Below are 22,914 nucleotides of genomic sequence, written 5' to 3' on the forward strand. Positions count from 1 at the left end.
GCTGCTCCAGTTTTCAAGAAAAGTTCTTGGACAGAGGCTTTTTGAAATGCTAATGAAGATGACCTTCTATGGCCAGTTTGTTGCTGGAGAAGACCAGGAGTCCATTAAACCATTGATAAGGCGTAATCATGCATTTGGAGTTGGGTCTGTCTTGGATTATAGTGTGGAAGAAGATCTTACCCATGAAGAGGCAGAAAAGAATGAGATTGAGTCAGTATGCTTATTATAATTAATATTTTAGTTTATTTTCAAGGCATCACGGTGAGCCACAACATCAGACAGTGGGGAAAATTTGACGTACAAGGTTGACAAAGCCCTTTGCTGATAAGAGAGCTTACATTTGGAAGATGGGATAGCTGAAATAAGTGAGTATGGTGTAGAGTGGAGATGGGTATAGTTGTATTAGTGTAGGTATTACAAGCTTTAATAAAGAGCAGTTTTCAGAGAGCATTTAAAGATTTGAAGTTTGTGGAAAAGGGTGGTCAGGCATACTGTAGTAGGGAATTGCATAAGTGGGTAGGGTAAAGAGGACTTGTAGACGGGAATGAGAGGGGTTCCAGGAGGCGAGGCACAGGTCAGAACTCCATCTAACATGATAGGAGGAATAGTGTTTGAGTTGAATGCAGGGGTTGTATTTTGGACTTTATAGGTAAGGGGGAATAATTTTAATTGCTTTCTGGAAGACACTGTGGTTTGCAGAGTGATAGGGCATATGTGGTGGCAAGAGGGAAGATTAAATTATTAATCTTTAAATAATATGGTGCCACAAGGGTTCTCTTGCACCGTACATAGTCATAGAAAATATTGGATTATAGGTACCAAGTAGTTACAAATTTCACTGCGCTCTAATATTTATGCTGGGACCAAGTGCAGATTAAAATATGTCAGGAAAATGGGGGGGGGGGTTGGGTAAGCTACAGTGAAAATGAGTTTTTAGGACCTCTTTAAAGGTTGGGAGGCTAGGTGAAAGTCTGAATCTGTGTGGGCATTATAAAGTATGGGAAGAGCACATAAGTCCTAAATGTTAGTATTGGGAAGATCTGTGAGAACGGAGGTGGAGTGAATATGTTCATTGGAAGAGTAAAGCGGTTGAGAGGGAGTGTGTGGAGATGTAGGCGAGGGTGGAGTGGTTGCAGGGGGTTGTAGGTGAAAGAGAAGAGTTTGATTACATACAGGGAGCCAGTGTAGTGACTGACAGAAGGGACAGCAGAGGTGGAGCTACGAGAAAAGAAAATAAGGGGAGGCAGCGGAATTGAGAAGATTTAAGAGGGCTCAGGCCAAAGAGCAGTATGTTACAGTAATCAAGACCATTTGATGGTTTTAGTGGCTTTCCAGGTGGATCCTGGAAATGTTGTGGAGAACACATCCGCAATATTGGGATAGGGATTTAGAATAATGTAGAGGGTGGAGGCATGTATGACACACAAAATGCAGAGATGGAGGAGGAGCAAGGGAAAGACAATGGTTTTAATTATATGGATGCAGCTGTGAGGATTTAATTAGATACATTCATTTAAAGCTGATTTTGGAGATTTTTGATACTAACATTGCTATTGTTACAGTTTAATTGTATTTAAGTACTGTTACATATTACATTGTATTGACATGCTTTTTAAATTTTTGTGATGTCTTTCAAGCATTGAACATCTATTACTTGAGTATTAACTCGTACTTTATTCAAACACATTTTTTATTAATTTGTGATGCACCTGTTTTTTCATATTCACAGCGCTGTTTTTTTACATTAGTTGTTTTTCCTTTTTACTTGCCACCATATAAACAGCTGCGTGAAGTGAAATATTGTTTAAGAGTTTTTTTTTTTTTTCCTTTGAGCACCTGGGCTACTATATATTTTGGTTTCTGTGAATTATAGAGATGTTAAATTTCAGTAAGTGCTGGGGCATTTAGCAGGAGATGGGTGATAGACACTTCGAAATATGAGAGAAGATAGTGGAGGAGGTGTTGGGTCTCATCAAAGTTCAGGTGGTATTGGAGGCAAAAGGAGTTGATGAGCTCTCCATGGGTAGAGGTATAGAGAGAAAAGGGGACCAAGGACGGATCCTTTGTGAATGACTTCAGGAATGGGCGAGGTTGGTTGACAGTGATTTTGGCAGATAAAAGGTGAACCAGAGAGTACAGTGTTACGGAGGCTGTTGGAATGGAGGATAGCAAGGAGGAAAGGTACTGTAGGTTGACTCTGCCAATCAACTGTGAAGGTGAGGAGGATTATAGTGTAGTGGACCTTGGATTTAACAGTGATGAGGTTGACCTTGGTGCTGGCAGTTTCCGAGGTAAGATCAGAAATTGTATTGAAGTGAGTCAAAAAGGGAATGGGATAAAGGGATTTAGGTGAGGCAGTTATAGGTGATCCGCTCAAGGAATTTAGAAGAATAAGGAGAGAGATGGGGCGGTAATTAGAGAGTGGCAGGGTCAAGGAGGGTTTCTTGAGCTGTATGAATGGAGAGGGGAAGTAACCAGAGGATAGGCATGGGTTAACAGGTTAGACCTGGTGGGAGCAGCTGTTAGGATGGAGAGAAGGTTTGGGGTCAAGAGGGCAAGTGTAGGAAGAAGGGAGGTCATGGACAGTAAGCCCTGTAAAGGAAGGAAGGAAGACCTGGTCTGTGGGCCAGGTAGAGGGAATTGAAATCGGGGAGAAGGCTTGGAGGAGATTTAGTATTGGAGATCGGATGCTGTCACTTGCATGGCTTCCTACATTGAGACACACAGATTCTCACATTAGCTGTATGGAATCTAGCATTGACATAAGGTAGTAAAGCTGGTTTCCGCAGCTTAACAAAAGGAAAGTCCATTTGCATCTGACTTGAAATCTTACTTGACTTGAAATTTTACATTCCATGCTTTCCTGACATAGCATATGGTTTAACAGAATACAGTATAGATTTTACAGATTACACGTCTAGATCCCAAAAGCTATATACCCATGACATATAACCATTTACCATTAAAGCCTTAGGCTGGTTTCACACTAAAAGATCAAATAAGATGGGCTAATGACCAAAGTGCGCAAACTTTGTGTTAAATGTCGTGATGACCCAACAACTGTGTGTTCCATTTGACCCTCTACTTGTGTGTGGGTACAGATTATTTTATTCAGGAAATGGGCTGAACCCTTTATAAAACATAAAAGCTCAGAGGAACCTTGAGTAGTGTCTGTCATGTCATGTTGTATGTATTGGTACTCAGTAAAAATCTGATTGCAAAAGTAAAAGCTCAGAGGAAGCAGCCACAATGCACACCTTGATTTTGATACCCACTGACCTTAAGACTGTCACTAATGACAAACATCATGTATTTACAAGCATTCAACACTTTTAATACCATGCAAGCTGGAATGGAACTTCCTTGTGCTCTGGAAGTGGCTGATGCGTTGTTTGGGACGCTGCCTGCTTAATTTACTCACTTATGAATAATAAATACCAGTTATTCATATAGTGCACACATTCTGCAGTGCTTTACAGAGTATATTTGGCCATTCATATCAGTTCTTGCCCTAGTGGAGCTTACAATCTAAATATAGATTTCCATTATTAAATGTATGGTAAAAGTGCTTTGTTGACAGATAAGGTATTTATTCAGGTGAACTCCCTTAATTGAACAAAATGTTCTGTGCTGTGTGGCTGCATTTACGACATGTCTCATTCTTGATGCATATACCGAAGTATGCGTATATTAGTGTAGCCAAACACAAGAAGTTCTTGTACTTTTATCCCCACTCCAAGCAAATTTATAAAATCACAACAAATCTCCTGGAGCACAATGTTGCACTGCACTAAGCAGAATAACATGAGATAACATTTGCCTTAAATTTCAATAAATACCTTCACAAATTTATTGATTCTTGGCAGCCAGCTATCTGTTCCAAACAGTGTTTTTTTTTTTTTTCAATTAAAAGGTACTTATACTTGCCTAAAGTTACAAGAGTAAAGCTAAGTACATACCTATGCAATATTTTGATCAACTTCCTTCCTGTTTGGAAGTCCCAATACTAGCTTACACACCTACTGTATACAATCATAGTTGTGACCTTCTATCCCTGCCTGCCCTAAATATTGAAAGAAAAGATTGTACCACCGTACACACACTCCTCCTGTTTTCAGGCTACACTCACGGCAGACTTAAACAGAATTTCCATAATGGGCTGGAAAACTGCGTTATTACAGATCTTAAACACGCATACAGGAAGTGTACTGGAAGCATTGAGCTGCCATATTATACAGGTCGAATCATTTCAACAACACTGATGTATTTCATGTAGTGATGGAGGAACGTTTACACAAGACTATGCAGTAAGCTCTTGAGGCTTAATTGTGCCCGTCCACATAGGTGGTGCATCACAAGAACGTGCAAAAGTGCGTACTGTCTGCAATTTTGGTTTGATGTGGCCCCGTAGAATCTGATGAATATAAAGCAGAGCACATAACATGCGATCCTTTGATTTGATCAATTGTCTTGTGACAAAACATGATCAAAGGTGCATACGCAGTCTTACATTATCAAAAGAAGGGTCGAAATCGAAAGAATGACCCGATGATTGTATAGGTGTGTACCCAGATGCTTCCTGCTTCTGGAAACGGAAGAATACAAAAATTGTAGCAAAAACAAAAGGTGCCCGTGAACATGCCATCCAAAAAAGCAATGGTTCCAAATAATGCAGGCCTATGCATTTTGAGTCGTGTGCTTTACAGTTGATATCAAAACCTTTTTAAAGCTTGTCCATATTTAAACAAATGTCTTCGATTAATTCTGTTGGGCCCAAATATACATCTGTTCAATGCAACCAGGCACATCTGAGTTTAGATTAACAGATGCAGCACCCTCTGGTTTACTGCAGAGTAATTGGTTGAACACAACTCAGTGATGTTGCCGCAGACTGCATTTTGAAATGAACATGTCCAGAGTCAGAAAGTGGTTACTGGAATGCAGTTTCCTGCTAAATGTATGTCTTGGGTCAGAATTACAAAAAGAAAACCATAACTTTCACTGCTAGTTGAAGGTCTGTCACATCAATAAACTTAACTGGTTTCAGTAAAAATGTAGTAAAATGCTCAAGTGCATAGAGGACAGTAAATATCCTGACATTTTTCTGTTTCTACTGCATATGTATAAATGTTCTACCTTTTTTAAAGATTTGGCTTATAAAAGCCTCTACTCATGCTACTTCTTTTTAATTTTTCCCGACATTTCTATGCAACCTAAATTTTTGATAAACTGCTGTCCATAACATTTCATAAAGCAGTATGTAAAAAGTGTAAGTGCAATCTTGACCAACATAACTTTTCTTCTACAATCCATTGAGTTATCCTCAAACGATGTATCCTGATTCAGCATACCTGGCAGCATTCCCACTTTGAAACTTGAAGCACTTTGGGTGGTGAACTTGATCCAACCTGTCATGGCCCTCTTTGTGGTTGGCCAGTGTCTAAATCTAGTTTGCAGAAAATTTGGGGGTCATCAGTCAATAAATTTGTAATTACTGGTGGCCTAGTACTCAGCCATCAATGGTGGTGGCTTCTTACCAATGTATTAAACGATCGATGGTACAGCCTTTGATGGCCATCACCACTGCATGCTAAAGGCAGCAAGTTCAGAATGATCCCTAAGACCTGCTTAAAGCGAAGGCCTACTCGCCCTGTTCTTAACAAGGGCTTATATTTCTAGTGAATGCACTTGGTCTATTATTTGCACAGTTAAAAAAATATAATATATAAAATCCACAACTTTTGGATTGATCGCTTTACTAAATGTACAAATTTACACTAGCCATAGCAGTTAATCGGCAATTAACTTTAATATATTGGTTGCTATGGTTTTATTGTGGACAGTCTTATCTGAGCGGTGTTCCTGAGTAACCTTATAAGACCTACTTCAGGTATTTGAAGATTGTTTCTTATCCATTTCAGATGCTAGGATAGGGTTAGTGTTCCATATTTTTGTCCATTTCAAATCCTTTATCAAGTAACACTTCAATTGTACACAGGGCATGATTCAGACCCACTCGCGAGCGCGCAGTGCTCGTAAACGGGTCGATTGTCCCCGACTGCGCATGCGCCGCCTCCGATGTGCGCGACCCGTACTGCGATGGCGGCACCTTCACAACGGGTCTCTCTACAAGACGGGGCGGCTGTCAGTAAAAATCTGATTGTAAAAGCTCAGAGGAAGCAGCCACAATGCACACCTTGATTTTGATACCCACTGACCTTAAGACTGTCACTAATGACAAAAATGATGTATTTACTAGCATTCAACACTTTTAATACCATGCAAGCTGGAATGGAACTTCCTTGTGCTCTGCAAGTGGCTGATGCATTGTTTTGGATGCTTCATTTACTCACTTATTAATAATAAATACCAGTTATTCATATAGTGCACACATTCTGCAGCGCTATACAGAGTATATTTGGCCATTCATATCAGTCCTTGCCCCAGTGGAGCTTACAATCTAATGTGGCAGTATCACCAGAGGTGGCACTGGTGAGCAGCAGATTCTATGTGGAGCAGGACAGATCCGCCCACACAGAGTAGAAAAGCATTGTGGGAAGATGTATAATGCCTGCCGCATGACCACAGTCCAGGTGGGGCTGCAGTGTGAGTGAAGCCGACCAGGTGGTTAGGATCATACCTGCAAGGAGGCAGGTATGACACTATCTGACACTATCCCTCTGACACTATCCTTGTGAGAGGCGGCAGCAAGCTGAGAAAGCTATACCAGGCCAGGAGGCCAGTGTCCAGTCCTGCATGTGGCAGGAAGGACCACAAATCTCAGAGACTGTGAGAGACTTTCATGCAGATTAGCTGCTTCTATAGAGAAGGCTCAAGAAGTGAGCTAGTGCCCTAAGAAAAGGGCTAGGTTGTTTATTATTTTATTTATGTTTCCTGATGTCCATGCTGAAGTAAAAGCACAATTTTTCATTTGTTTTACTGGACTGCAAAGTGTGGACTCTAATTCTGCATCTTATAACTGCACCACTAACACCAGTCTACCAAGCTAATAACCCCAAGTATTACACTAAATATAGATTTCCATTATTAAATCTATATTAAATATATGGTGAAAGTGCTTTGTTGACAGATAAGGTATTTATTCAGGTGAACTCCCTTAATTGAACAAAATGTTCTGTGCTGTGTGGCTGCATTTACGACATGTCTCATTCTTGATGCATATACCGAAGTATGCGTATATTAGTGTAGCCAAACAAGAAGTTCTTGTACTTTTATCCCCACTCAATGCAAATTTATAAAATCACAACAAATATCCTGGAGCACAATGTTGCACTGCACTAAGCAGAATAACATGTGATAACATTTGCCTTTAAATTTCAATAAATACCTTCACAAATTTATTGATTCTTGGCAGCCAGCTATCTGGCTATCAAACAGTGTTTTTTTTTTTGTTTGTTTTTTTTCAATTAAAAGGTACTTATACTTGCCTAAAGTTACAAGAGTAAAGCTAAGTACATACCTATGCAATATTTTGATCAACTTCCATCCTGTTTGGAAGTCCCAATACTAGCTTACACACCTACTGTATACAATCATAGTTGTGACCTTCTATCCCTGCCGGCCCTAAATATTGAAAGAAAAGATTGTACCACCGTACACACACTCCTCCTGTTTTCAGGCTACACTCACGACAGACTTAAACAGAATTTCCATAATGGGCTGGAAAACTGCGTTATTACAGATCTTAAACACGCATACAGGAAGTGTACTGGAAGCATTGAGCTGCCATATTATACAGGTCGAATCATTTCAACAACACTGATGTATTTCATGTAGTGATGGAGGAACGTTTACACAAGACTATGCAGCAAGCTCTTGAGGCTTAATTGTGCCCGTCCACATAGGTGGTGCATCACAAGAACGTGCAAAAGTGCGTACTGTCTGCAATTTTGGTTTGATGTGGCCCCGTAGAATCTGATGAATATAAAGCAGAGCACATAACATGCGATCCTTTGATTTGATCAATTGTCTTGTGACAAAACATGATCAAAGGTGCATACGCAGTCTTACATTATCAAAAGAAGGGTCGAAATCGAAAGAATGACCCGATGATTGTATAGGTGTGTACCCAGATGCTTCCTGCTTCTGGAAACGGAAGAATACAAAAATTGTAGCAAAAACAAAAGGTGCCCGTGAACATGCCATCCAAAAAAGCAATGGTTCCAAATAATGCAGGCCTATGCATTTTGAGTCGTGTGCTTTACAGTTGATATCAAAACCTTTTTAAAGCCTGTCCTTATTTAAACAAATGTCTTCGATTAATTCTGTTGTGCCCAAATATACATCTATTCAATGCAACCTGGCACATCTGAGTTTAGATTAGCAGATGCAGCACCCTCTGGTTTACTGCAGAGTAATTGGTTGAACACAACTACAGCCTTTGATGGCCATCACCACTGCATGCTAAAGGCAGCAAGTTCAGAATGATCCCTAAGACCTGCTTAAAGTGAAGGCCTACTCGCCCTGTTCTTAACAAGGGCTTATATTTCTAGTGAATGCACTTGGTCTATTATTTGCACAGTTAAAAAAAATATAATAAATAAAATCCACAACTTTTGGATTGATCTGTTAACTAAATGTACAAATCTACACTATAGCCATAGCAGCAAATCGGCAATTAACTTTAATATATTGGTTGCTATGGTTTTATTGTGGACAGTCTTATCTGAGTGGTGTTCCTGAGTAACCCTATAAAGCTGCATACACACACAACGATTTAGTTAATGAACGATTTTAGTAAACGATTTTCTCTCTTGAAAAAATGAACTAAAATCGTTTACTAAAGTTGTTCATTTACTATGTTCATTTAAATGTAATGAACGATTTTTTAGAACTACAAACAATTTTTGCATATTCCCTTACTGAAAATCGTTGAGTTGACAAGTCTGACTGAACTACAAACGTGAACGCGCATGAACGAAAATCGTTCATCATTTGACTCAGAAAGTGAACGATTTTTTCAAACGATTATCGTTAAACGATATCGTTTAACGATAATCGTTCAAAAAATCGTGTGTGTATGCACCTTAAGACCTACTTCAGGTATTTGTAGATTGTTTCTTATCCATTTCAGATGCTAGGATAGGGTTAGTGTTCCATTTTGTTTTCCATTTCAAATCCTTTATCAAGTAATACTTCAATTGTACACAGGGCCTGATTCAGACCCGCTCGAGAGCGCACAGTGCTCGCAAGCGGGTCAATGGTCCCCGCATGCACTGCCTCTGGAGTGCGCATGTGCGAGACCCGTACTGCGATGGCAGCTCCTTCGCAACGGGTCTCGCTACAAGACAGTGTGGCTGTCAATGTTGATTGACAGCTCTCCCCGTTTTGTAGGGGGGGTGGCTGCACAAACGCAGGTGTTCCCTTAGGAACGTCTGTCGTTTGTGGGCGGCCCTACTGCCATCACTCGTGATATCAGTAGTGGACTTCCTGCTCTATTAGAGCAGGAAGTCCACTGGGGCTTGCGAGAGCTGAGACCCTACCACAAGGGTCTCCTCGCAAGCCCGATGGTCGCGATTGTCACCCACAGCTTAGCGAGCGGCCTGGAGGCTGAAAAAAAAAAAACCCACCCTGATTCAGAGCGAGCGCCTCTGATTCAGGCCCACAGTGTAATGCAGTTAAACAAAAACATCTTGTAAGAGTTAATTAAACAAGGATCTAATTAAGAAAGATGCACAGGTATTAATAGCTTATGTCTATCTAGATCAGGATATTGGTAGAATACATGTACATGAATGATTTGTTAAGCTGTAGACCTCCGCATATATTACAAATTTCTCATTTATTTACAGCTGCATGACAAAAGTAGTATCTAAAGAATGCAATTTCTGTCCTAATGCTAGGGAACACTGACATATATGCAAATAATCTCATTCTAAATGTAAACTGTATAAAGACTATACTTGCTAACAGGAAACTTGCTTTCAGTAGTTTGACTAGTATTTTTGCAAGTGTAGTTTTGTTTGATTGGCATGATGGGAACACAGGGCCTGATTTACTACGGTTAGCTATTGCATTCACAGACGCAATTACGCACGCGGGTCTGCTGCGTAAATATGCTAATTAATGCAATCGCAAAGCCGTATCACATCCAGCATAGAGGCGCCCACTAACGCTATCTCACATCCGTAATACCTTGCATTCCTGCATATAGTTCGGGAACATCGGCCCCTCACACACAATTACAGCAGCTCTAACCTTACTCAGAAATTGCTAACCTCGTCGCAGGCAGTGAATACTCAAGCTTCGTATGACGTCGCAGTGGCTAATCTATGCACGCCCATGCGACTGTGTTAAAATGGTGAGCCTGCATTTCTCCAACCACTCTCCCGTCACCACTCCCAAACTCTGACCTCCCGTCACTCAGTGTGCGATGGATTTGAATCTGCGTAGGCGATCGCAATCCTAACTCACGCACACGCACTGTGGTGTATGCGCAATACACACCATCAGCCGATCTATGTACACTGTTGCGATCTGTTATGTATCAGGCCCGTAGTCCTTACCGAAACCAAACTTCTTTCCATGGATCCAAATTGTCTCCTATTTTAGCCATGTATGTGGCTTTGCAACCAGATTTGTTCTGTATACCCATCCTCAGTGGCTAGAACTATGAGGATATAGTTAGATACTATGAAGTCAGAAATGCTGGAGTCTGTTAGCCACTCCCTATTGTGGGGGACAAATATAAAAGATGCAATGGACTATAGAAAGAAATATATAGGTGAGTAAAAAGAAATGATGTATTGAGAAGCATCACTTGATTTGATGACTGTCATTTCCCAGGCGGTTGTGGCAGAAAGTGTTACGGCTTAAACCTGGGTTCAGTACACCCAATTTAAAAATTGCCTGGCTAGAGGTTGGTAGATTCTGGCTCTACCCAGCAGGGCTGGCCTTGACCAATTCAGTGCCTTAGGCAAGATTTTAGCTGGTGCACCCCTTGTGGATTACTGGTTCTTAAAAACAAAAAAATCTCCCGTGTTCAGTATGATATCTGTTGGAGATGCAGGCAGAGAGGCCCTTCATATCTGGTAGAAATCATTTTATTTACACCACAAAGGGCATTAGCCCAAGTGAAAGGAATCTAAGTGATTAGTATAAGATTGACTCCCCCACATTAATGACACCATGGAAATGTAGGAACTGCTGCGAGATGACAGTTATGGCACTGAAATACTAGTAGCTCCTCCTACAGAGCTCTAGATATGATGGAATGCTCTTTCTGGAGAGGAATAAGCCTGAGTTACACTACTAGAACAATACAGCTCCTACATATAATTGGTATGCAACCCATACATACCACTAACCTCTACACATTGGGCCTGATGCATTGTTTGAAAGAAATCAGGTTTATGTTCCTCCCAAACAGCATGCACAGAAAAAACGTGTATAATAGCTAATATTTATTTATTATCAATTATTTATATAGCGCACACATATTTCGCAGCGCTTTACAGATAATATTTGACCATTCACATCAGTCCCTGCCCCAGTGGAGCTTACAATCTATATTCCCTACCACATGTACACGCACTTACACACTACGGTTAATTTGTGTTGGGAGCCAATTAACCTACCAGTATATTTTTGGAGTGTGGGAGGAAACCGAAGCACAACCACGCAAGCACAGGGAGAATATACAAACTCCACACAGTTAGAGCCATGGTGGGAATTGAACCCACGACCTCAGTGCTGTGAGGCAGTAATGCTAACCACTACACCGTCTGTGCTGCCCGATATGCAGTTGTTCACTTCTTGCCATCCGCCTGCTCTTATGTGTATGTGTACACTTGGTTATTCATCAGTCTAGGAAATATGTACACTTGGAAACTGGTATTTTCGCTTACTCAGCTTTCTGCAAATCCAACACAGGCCTCATGCTTAGTATAACAATGAATTGCATTTAAAATCAATTGCACTCTCCATATTGGAGACTGATATGCAGAAAGTCAGGCTTGTAAATTTATATTTCCATGCAGCTGGTAACATGTATGATATGGAATTAATCCAGTGCAGGCTTATTTCTATTCTGTGCTTGTTTTCAAATATAGACAAATGTTGACTGCTGTGTCTACAAAGCCTATATAAGGCCTTTGGGTGTGGCGTTCCAGCCAGCATGGTCCTAAGTCTCTGTGACGAAGGTGCTTGAAACTTATTTAACTGCAAATCATTCTTCGTGTAGGACTTGCAGAAATTCAAGGGTCACATAGAATAAAATATTAAGCATATAGAAATAAAGTCCTTACACTGTGACGCATTGTACAATATTGATGTGTAATATGTCATCCAAGGATGTAACTTGCTCCTGTGTACATACTCATGCAGCAGGACATCCTAAAACTATGGCTGGGGTTAGCAGCCTCTGCCCTACACTTCCATGAAAGCTCCCTCTAGAGCTAGGTTGTCCTAGGCAAGTGTCTAGGTTGTCTATGTCCAGGGCCTTCCCTGCTAGCCAGTTACTGTTATGTCTTATCAGCTAGGCTGATGCTATGGCAGGCAAATCCAGAGACACTTTCATGTTGATAGAAATAAAGACTCTAAAGCAGAGTACAGACCCTCTTTGCAACGAGGGTAAAGGGATCCAGTGGACACAGATTCAACCTTTACGGGGAAGGCTGACCTACAGGCTTGTCAGACAGCTTTTCCCTAGGGAAGTGCTTCTTAAATTCAAAGCACACTGTGCAGGCATTATGTGTGCTTAAACTCAGAGTCAGAGGTGCACACTATGTCGATGTTTTCAGTGTGCACATGCGAATGATGGCTACCGTAGAACTAATTTCTGTGCAGAGAGTTGGCGTTTCTGGGTAGTAACGGGTGGCTAGCCAGATGCAGCATGTCATGGTCAGTAACTGCATCTTAAGACACGGTTGCATTGACCTCAGGAGCCATATAAAGGGCCCCATTTATAAACTAACTTAAATACCAGCAGAATTTTTAGTTTAATATTGCATTGATACAAATGATAATTCCACTGCTATTTATCAATACTTACCCCTCTGGCGAGGTCCAGCGAAGTCCTCATCTGTGATGTCCTCCGCTCGGCTGCTGGCAGTCTAACGCTGGCAGTGAGTGGCTCCTGCGTAATGCACATGTGCGACGGTTCGTCTGAGCATGTGCATATCGCAGGGACCCGGCACATCCTATCTGTTTGTTAAATACAGAAATTATGTCCGAGCGCTAAAGGGGTTATGCTACGTTTATAAATGGGGTGCTCAGACGGATAAATTGTATCTGCCATAGGTGCTGGTGCAATGTCCGATGGTGCTGATGGCTTGTCTTAGTACGCAAAGTGGTGGATTAGAGCCGCAGCCAGTGAGCAACTCTGTGCTAATGCCACAGCTGATGGGATTCATACTAAGACAGTCGCTCTGCAACAAAAGACGCAGTTATGGCTGCATTAGCGTGCACCTCTGAATCAGGCCCTTTAGTCATTTTGATTTAACCACTTTGCTCAAGCACGAATATACTTAAAACCTGGACTGTTGGGGTGACTTGAGGATGTAGTGTGAGAAGCACTGCCTTAGTGTGTATCGCAACACGCAGAAATGGACCATGGCAACTGGGTCTTGCGCAGTGTCCAATCTGCAAAGCAAGGGACGATTAAGCTGATTTTTTTTTTTGTTGAATATGTATAATATATATATAAAAAAAAAAACTAGCCCCCCCCCCCTTCCCCCAAAGCACAACCAGCCCCGGGCTCTTCACTACCGATCCTGGTTGTACAGCCATGGCCAAAAGTTTTGAGAATGACACAATAAAAGCCTTTAACACTTATGAAATGCTTGTAATTTTACTTCAGTAGCAGCAAACTTTGTGAAAACCAATACTGTCATTCTCAAAACTTTTGGCCATGGCTGTACATATACAGGGGACAAACGACATAGGGGTCCCCTGTAATTAGCACATCCAGCATCGGGCTATTTAGAACCAGTCCTGGTTGCCAAAATTCAGGGGACAAACTACGTAGGGGTCCCCTGTATTTAGTGCAATCAGGTAATGATCCCCGGCCTAGCCCAGGCCGGGGATCCCTGGGTAGCTGGAGCCCCCCCAATAAAGGGGTCCCCTCTCCGGGGCAGCCTAGGCTGATGGCCCGAGGCTATACCCGGCATCCCTGGCTGATGGGTGCCGGGGTGATTGTGTAGTGCAAACAGTGTAAATATTGTCTTTTGCAGGTAAACTACAGGGCCCAGCAAGCCTCCCCCGCCTGCTGGTACTTGGAGAACCATAAGTACCAGCGTGCAGGGCATTGAGGGTCCGTTGGTACCTGTAGTACACCTGTTAAAGAAATATTAAAATAAATACACTAGACCATTTAAAAAAATAAATAAATAAATTTTGGGTGCATCGTCACCTAGGGGCGGCAGCCTTTAAGCTATGTTTCGGGGCCACCGCCGCCCCAGGACTTCCGTCATCCCCTCCCAGCTGTCAGACTGCCATGCTGCTGCCTCGCGCTGGCATATATAAGCCAGCCAAGGGGGCGGGGTGATGACGGCCATCTTTGACTTCAATTGTGAGCCTATTCATTGGCTGAGAGGCGGGAGGCTCGCCTCTCTCAGCCAATGAGCGCTCAGCAGCGGGATTTCTAACGGTGATATCCCACTGCTTAGCTGTCATTTGGGTAGTATTGTCCTTATGGGACAGTACTTAGTTCGTATGTCCGGTATTTGCGTTTTTTTGTTTTGTCAAGACCGGGTATACCTACTTGGAACGAAGAGCATGCGATCTACGGATCGTGAGCACATCATTCTGTGTGTAGGGGCCTTAAGAAGCAGTTCATGGCTGGAATCATCAGCGCCAGTGAGCCCCTCGCTGCTGCCACTGTGCACTGCCCCACTGCTGCCACTGCCTGCACGCCTGTACCTCTGCACCACCGAAACACCACCTGTGTGCTGTCCACTCCACCACCAGCGCTAGTGTATCCCTTCTCCCCAGCAGGTGGCCCGGTTTGATGCTCCCGTCCCTGATGGTGAATAAATTCTAAAAAAGCAATGAAATTCCATAGACAAAAAACCCTTACGGTTTCACATGTTCCATTGAGGCTTCTTAGACATGATCTGAAATTTCACAAAACCTACTGAATTTTTACCACTCAAACTAAAAAAAAAAAGCAATGAAATTCCGATCATTAAGGCTGACGCCTTAATGGACGTGTTCCTTGCGCAATACAGATAAGGTGTGCCATCACACCCTGTGATTAACTGCAGATTCAGCACTCGCGTGATATTGCTGTCACTCACAAAGTGGTGGAGCTGCTAATTCATAGAATTGTGTGCTCATTGGAATACACACATGCAGTCTATGCATCTGAGGTCTAAGCAGAAGATAGAGCTGCGCAGATGGGATAAAAGTGGTGTGGATGGGGGATACGGAAAGGCATGGAGGGGTGGGGAGATTAAGCAGCACAGATGGGGGGGGAGCCAAAGTGATGCAGATGGGTGGAAAACAGTGGCATGGTTTGGGGGGACAGAGCAATGTGGATGGGGGGTACAGAGTGGCATGGACGCGGGAAGACAGAGCAGCGCAGATGGGTAAAAGGGTAAAGGACGATTGGTGCGGATCAGGGAATACAGACTAGCACAAATGGGAGACCACACAACAGTAGGGATTGGGGAAGACTGGTGCGGATGGGGGAGACAGAGTTGTGCAGATGGAGGAAGAAAAAGTGGCAAAGATGAGGGGAAGACAGAGCGGCGGGGGAAAGGCAGCGGTGGAAGGAAACAGACTGGCACGGATGCAGAAAGACAAGGTGGCGCGGACGGAGAAAGACAGATTGGTGCGCATGAGGGAATCCAGACTAACACAGTTCGGAATCCACACAGCAGTAGGGATTGGGGAAGATACAGCAGCATGAAGCCATATAGGGGAAGAAAGTGTGATAGTTTTAGCAATTAGGGAGCTGAATGTGTATTCTGAATGAGATGGATATACAGTATAGAGTGAGAAGGATGCTGGAACTGAGAGGGGTTGATGTGGTGACCGAATAGGAAGATTGTGGGCATTGAGTGGTATGTGTGTGACACATAACTGCTCAGATCTCTGTTGCATAGACTGCATGGGCCAAATGTAATAGGGTGAGCATTTAGAAAATGTGAGAGTTTAGAAGTAAAAGTCTCGCACTAATACATTGATCGAGTTGTATTTTCAATTCAGAATACACCTGGATGAGAGTTTAAATCTTGAGAGTTTTTTTGATTCTGAAAAACATGCAAGTTTGCATGTTCTGTGACTTTATTACATTGGTTGAGTTTAAAAATGTGAGTGAAATTCTGTCTGTTTTGTGAAATTTCAGATCATGTCTAAGAAGCCTTAATGGGACATGTGAAACCGTAAGGTTTTTGTTTATGGAATAATATCAAATTTGACACGTCAAAACTGTTAGTTAACATTTTCTGTACCTTTTTGATGCGTAATCTAACTTTGGCCTATCCCACATTTCAGAAGAACAGAAACCTAGATTCTGGGACCGTTCGCATCGGCCTCTAAAGGCACACATCCACTAGACGATCAAATTGAGCGATAAAACGATATCGTAATCGCTAAGAAAACTGTCTAAAACGACCAGCAATGCGTGCTCCCGCTGGTCGTTCAGACATACCGTATATACTCGAGTATAAGTCGACCCGAATATAAGCCGAGGTACCTACTTTTACCCCAAAAAACTGGGAAAACTTACTGACTCGAGTATAAGCCTAGTGTGGGAAATGGCAGCAGCTGGTAGTGCCCCCAGTAGTAATTCCCCCTGGTTAAGCCCCCAGTAGTAATCCCTCCTGGTAGTGCCCCCAGTGGTAATCCCCCCTTTCAGTGCCCCCAGTAGTAATCCCCCCCTGGTAGTACCCCCAGTAGTAATCCCCCCTTTTAGTGCCCCCTGTAGTAATCCCCCACTGGTAGTGCCCCCTGTAGTAATCCTCCCCTGGTAGTTCCCCCAGTGGTAATCCCCCCCTTTTAGTGCCCCCTGTAGTAATCCCCCCCCCTTGTAGTTCCCCCAGTGGTAATCCCCCCTTTTAGTGCCCCCTGTAGTAATCGCCCCCTGATAATGCCCCTTGGTAGTGCCCCCTGTAGTAATCGCCCCCTGTAGTCATCGCCCCCTGTAGTCCCCCCCCCCCCCCCAGTAGAGAGAGACGTGAAAAGAATAAAAAAAAAAAAACACTTACCTTAAACTCCCGCTCCTGGTCCCGCCGCTGTCCGCTCCTCCGGCCGCTTTGCATGGGAGAGACGTCGTCATGACGACGTGTCTCCCATCACCCACTGCGGGAGCCGGAAGATGGCTCCCGCAGTGGGAGCAGCAGCAGCCGCTGAGAGTCTGACAGACTCTCAGCGGCTGCTGATTACACCAAACACGCAGCTGCCGGCTCCGGCGGCTGTGTGTTTGGCAGTGTGCAGCGCTGACCGAACTCCGTCCGGTCAGCGCTACACTTGACTCGAGTATAAGCCATGGGGCTACTTTTTCAGCACATTTTTTGTACTGAAAAACTCGGCTTATACTCGAGTATATACGGTATATATCATCGGACAAATATGTTGTACAACCTGATGATGACGTCAGGTTCAGCATGTTTGCAGATGATTGATGTGCCTACACTGAATGACTGCTCGCTCAGTGTAGGCACAGCACAGACTGACAAACGACTACACAATTACAATGTCTTAATCGTGCAGACGTTTGCCTGTCTTCTAGTGGATGTGTGCTTTAAGTTGCAAGCTTTTGTTAAATCGTAAAATAATACAAATACCAGTGACTTATTTGTGTCTGTTATTGCTCAACATTAGACATATCAAAATAAAATCAGGGGAGTATTTTGTGGCTTGTTTTTCCTAAAATAAACAATCTACAAATTTTTCTTTGTTAGTTTTAAATGCTGTTTTCTGGTTCCAACGCCTTTTTGCGAGTGTCTTGTCAATATACTTTTAAACATAATTCACCCTATAGAAATGGATGGTATTCTTCATCTATAATCTACAGATATATCCTCAGCACATCTTTGCTGCAGTCGCACCAAACAGTCCCTCTCTGAGCACCAGGTGTGTGACTCTGCTAGGTCCGGGTGTCTTTTTTTTTTTTCTTTTCAGAAAATGCGTCTAGGACGCACAAGGATTGCGCTGATTAATTTGATACGTGAGAAACCATTGTGTGTGACTGAGTCCCTAAATCAGCGTACGAAGTGCTAGAATGCAGCTCACGCAGCTTTTTTCCATGCCAAGTTCCGTTTGCAGACTGTCGCACACAGATATACAAATGTTGCATATCAAATTAATTGGCACAGCCTGCTGGTGCGACTCAGGTGCATTTTGTGGAAAAAATAAAAAGTCACCCGACACTAGTAGAGTTGCACGGGACCTGTCGGCTCATTCACGCCAGGCATGTAGTGCTGCTAAGCATATTGAGGATAGATGTAGGAGGACACATCTGTATTTGCTTTTGGTAGTAACTTATTGATTCATAATAGTCGCTAGTCACTATTTAGCGCTGCAAGTCGCTTAAGAAAGAATTGCTTTCCAGTCCAATCGTGTGGTTCCAAAGCACAAAAAGTTATTTATGTAAAGAAAAAGTAATAAGATAAAAGATTTAACAATTAGAGTAAAAAGCAATAATAAAGTACAAGCCGATACATACGCATGCGCACTGGTCCCAGTATACAGTCATCAATCCAGACGTCTGTGGTCGCAAGAAGATACGTTTACACTGGGATCGGGACACAGCTTTATATACCTTACAAAGTTCAGAGTTAACAGAGGGACTAAGTAACAGGTTTCCATTGGTTCTTGCTACTGGATAATCTGGTCATTGGTTCGTTCAAAACGGTGTCATCAGGGGCATGGCTCAGTTCTCCAACGGTCTCTTTGTGTAGCTTCCCGCTGAACAACTGGTTAATACTGGCTACAACTAGGGATGTGCGCCGGACCATTTTTGCCGGATTTGGATTTGGTTCTAATTCGTCGTCTGGATTTGGATTTGCCAAACTGCGGTGACTGGCTTTGGATTTGGATTTTTTTACAAAAATTTACAAAAAAAGCTAAAATCACATAAATTGGTCTTTTTTTTTTATTCCTAGAGTATTATTAATCTCAATAACATTAATTTCCAGTCAATTTAGAACACCTCACAGTAGCAGCCCCCCCCCCCCAGTAGCAGCCCTCCCCCAGTAGTATGCCCCCCCAGTAGAATGGCCCCCAGTAGTATGTCCCCCAGTAGCTGTGCCCCCCAGTAGCACCCCCAGCCCTTACACACATAAACAAAATAAAAAACTTACCTGAATCCCCGCTCTCGCGCCGTCCACTCTGCATCCACGCACTGAGGAGGGAGCCGGAAGACGGAGCTCATGAGTGAGCTCCAGCTGGCTCCCTCCATGCAGCAGCCAATGAGAGTCTGTGTGACTCTCATTGGCTGCTGTACCAAACACTTAGCTGCCGCTGGCGGCTGTGTGTTTGTATCTGTGTAGAGCAGACCGCTATCACAGCGTTCTGCCCTACACAATAGGAGCCTTGATGTCGTCCGATATCAGGCGGCCGCATTTCGGCCCCGAACGGGGATCCGAGTCAGGCGGGGAACACCCGAACAGCGTTCGGGTGAACTCGGATCCCCTATGTTCGGAGCGGTTCGGATTCCACAGAATCCGAACCGCTCATCTATAGCTACAACACTACATGCATGTTATAACATTTCTATCCAATAACTCCCTATCATCCATAACTAGCAGACGCATGATGCGACTTCTTTGCTGATACGGATGTCTGCAATTAAACAGGGATTTACTATACCAAACATGACATGTCCACTATATTCTAAACCTTAGATCTCTTAAGTACATATTACATCATAATTATTATCTAAAAATACCTTTGATAACACTGGTTATTAACTATAATGTGTGGGAACCATCTTGCACATATGCGTCCGCATATTGAAATAGCAAAGATGTGTCGGTATCTATGTGACTATATACAAATGAGCGTCCATGTGTAAGTATGTGCATACGCATATGAGCGTCCATGTATATAAGTATATATACAGTTATATGTGTGTGTGTGTTATGTGCATCAGTGTATGTGTGTTGTGAATATGCAGTTTAGCGCATCTGATTGCGTGACGCAAAGTAGCGTCGTGGAAACACTTCGTCAGACCATAGACGATCAGATCGTCAGATAATAATTACACAACGATCATAACCAATTATTTGACTTTGACAAAGTGCTTTCCTTTTTTTACTTTAAGTTACTATATTTCACATGTTCTAATTCCTGTCTGACAGCTGAGAAACAGAACCATTTGTCAAGGTGACTACTGCTAAGTTCTACATACACACATAGGAGAGTGATCAGGAAGCAGAAAGGAAATGAAAATACAAATATCTTTTGCAGAAATAAGAAGCTATGCAAAACGTGATTAGGATGTGAAGCTAGTATGTGAATTCAAGTTAGATCCTTCACGTAACCTCTCTTCCTGTATCAAGAATGTTGATCTGATAAATAGAAAGGTGCGTTGTGCTTTTGAGCTTACAGCAGAACTTGGATACAGCGGCTAGTAGAATATGCCCAGCCTGAGTTTTCCTCCTGGCATTTATTTCCGTGCATGCTGAATGATTAATGCACAGATGATACAGCATCATGGCACAAATGGTCTCTTAAGTCCTTGTAGTCTACACTAAAAAATGTGGATGTTTGCATGATGAGCCAAAGTGACCCACAGCAAGATAACTACCTGCTGTTTCATTGAAGGGACTAAAAACCAGCTGTAAAAACGAATAAATGTTCTGCCGTCAGTTTTTCTTTGCTTTTTTTTTAAAGCACTAAGTTTCAAACTGAGGCATCAAGGAGATTACTGGGGGACATGATGCTTGACAGTATCGCATTAATATGTATAGGGGGTCATGTATTTATATCTTGCAGCTTTTTGCACTCCACTATAAACCATTTAGTAGCTGCTGGCATCTGTTTTTGTAGTTAAGCGTTACACCATAGTATAAAGCTTTTTCATTTTTTGCTTGGTACAGTATATGGTACTAGCATTCAGATGAGCAAAGGAGGTATATTTGTATTGGGTGTGCGTATTGTAATGATTGACGTCTGTCTTTACTCATTATTAGATTTATAGACGTAAAAGTGATATTAAGTGATTGAATATTTAGCAATTACAAATTGTATGTTAATTTAGCCATCCCTTCGGTTACTTTCTACAAATTTCAAGGTAAATGCTTATTGTTATAGATAAAGCAATGTCTGCGTGGGCTTGTTCTCTTTAAGGGGGAGACTAACAAAAAATCTGATTCCTTGCATTGTGAAAGCCACAAGCTCCAGCACTGGAAAACAGTTGTCTTTGGCTAGCTTGATGAATTGAAAGCCAGAGGTCTGTAAACACCTGTGCTGGCTGCCAAGAGTTTGTTGAACATTGTGTTACCTTAGTATATTAATAGGACCAGGAAAATTAGAAGTTAGAACTCTACAAATTGCAGCTATTCTCTTCCTAGCTACCCTGATATTTGAGGAGGCTAGAGAAGTGAACCTACCCCACAAAGTGCCTACTACAACATTTTTAAAGGTTTCATGGATAAAGGGGTCACAAAATCCCCTCAGTGGCCCATGCTCTAGCCAATTTTGTCTGTTAATATTTTGTGCTGACCTACTACTGGGTTCCTTCTGTTGCAGAGTTCAGTTACCAGATTACCAAATGCTAGCCAAATTGATTAAAGTGTAGGGGAGGGGTCAAACAAGATGAAATGTACTGTAGCGCTTCCTTGTTGTTGGTGGGGAAAAACAGACAAAACTACATTGGAAGCAACCGTGCCACCTTTCGAATGCCCCTGAGTATGACATCGGGTTACCCACCAGCAGTCCACTTAAATGAATAAACTCACTTTACCCCAGCCGGGTATGTCTACTCCATCTGCTCAGTGGGGAGTTATTCTAATTTCGTTACTAAGGAGGTGCGTAATGGTTCCTTCAATTGCTTTATTCTATATTTTATCTTGTGTTTGGCATATATTCATGCCCGTGGAATGAATGCAGAAGTCACATACAAGCAGTTCTGCAATCTATATGTCAAGAACACTGCACTTCTTCATTGCTTCAGTCTGCAATCTATATATCAAGATCACTGCACTACTTTGCATCAGTTTGTCTTCTGTGTTTGAATTTTTACACTTAAGGATCTGATTGTCTAAGCAGCAACCTACAGTTAGTATAAACATTCCACCTATGCCTAGTTTTCGGGAAATCTTTGTCGGTATTATTTCTCCTTCCTCCTCCCCAGTTAAACCATTCAGTCAGTTTGTTTTTCTCCTTTTTACTTCTTGATCTGGCCTTTATTAAAATTAACTTAATGGATTTCTGTAAATTTCTGCCATTGCCAGGCAGTTTTCATATTGATTTCTTGTAATTGTTAAAACATACTGATTGCTACCACCATCAATTTAGTCTAATGTAGTCCCTAACACGTGTTTTCTTGTGGAGATTAGACTCCTTTCAGTGCAACTAGTGGACAAAAGCCATATCATTTTAACAGTAAAAACATTTGGTTTTTAAATAGTGATAAGTGCACAACACCTTACATATGAACAACCTTGTTTTATTGTAGAAGTCAATCCAAGATAATTCCTTCCCAAATGTTTTTTTTGGCATATTGAACAATTAATAATTATATAGGGATGTAGTTAGGCACTAACGAAGGAGACTTAGGTTGAGGCACTAACTGGGAGGGTTAGGGTGCGTGGAGGGTTAGTGTTGGGCTACAAGAAGGGAGGGTTAGGGGAATAGGGGCGGAGGGTAAGTATACTTACCAATCCTCTGTCGGGATGCCGCTGTCGGTATTTTGACGGGAGGCACCCCGACTGCAAGTATTACATACTTATTTTATTATATATGTATATGTATGTGTATATACATAATATATATGTCACCTGT

The 22,914-nt window shown here is 42.3% G+C and overlaps 1 protein-coding gene across 1 annotated transcript in view; it reads left to right on the top strand.

The window, feature by feature from the left end:
* Window positions 1-22,914, top strand: part of PRODH (proline dehydrogenase 1) — a 185,193-nt gene that overhangs the window by 15,430 nt on the left and 146,849 nt on the right. The window contains exon 2 of the mRNA XM_088465355.1: window positions 2-210. Coding sequence (XP_088321481.1) covers window positions 2-210 — 209 coding nt within the window. The remainder of the gene's footprint in view (window position 1; window positions 211-22,914) is intronic.

This window comes from Taudactylus pleione, unplaced genomic scaffold (genome assembly GCF_031769625.1).
Source record: "Taudactylus pleione unplaced genomic scaffold, aTauple2 ptg000062l, whole genome shotgun sequence".
Classification (NCBI taxonomy): domain Eukaryota; kingdom Metazoa; phylum Chordata; class Amphibia; order Anura; family Myobatrachidae; genus Taudactylus; species Taudactylus pleione.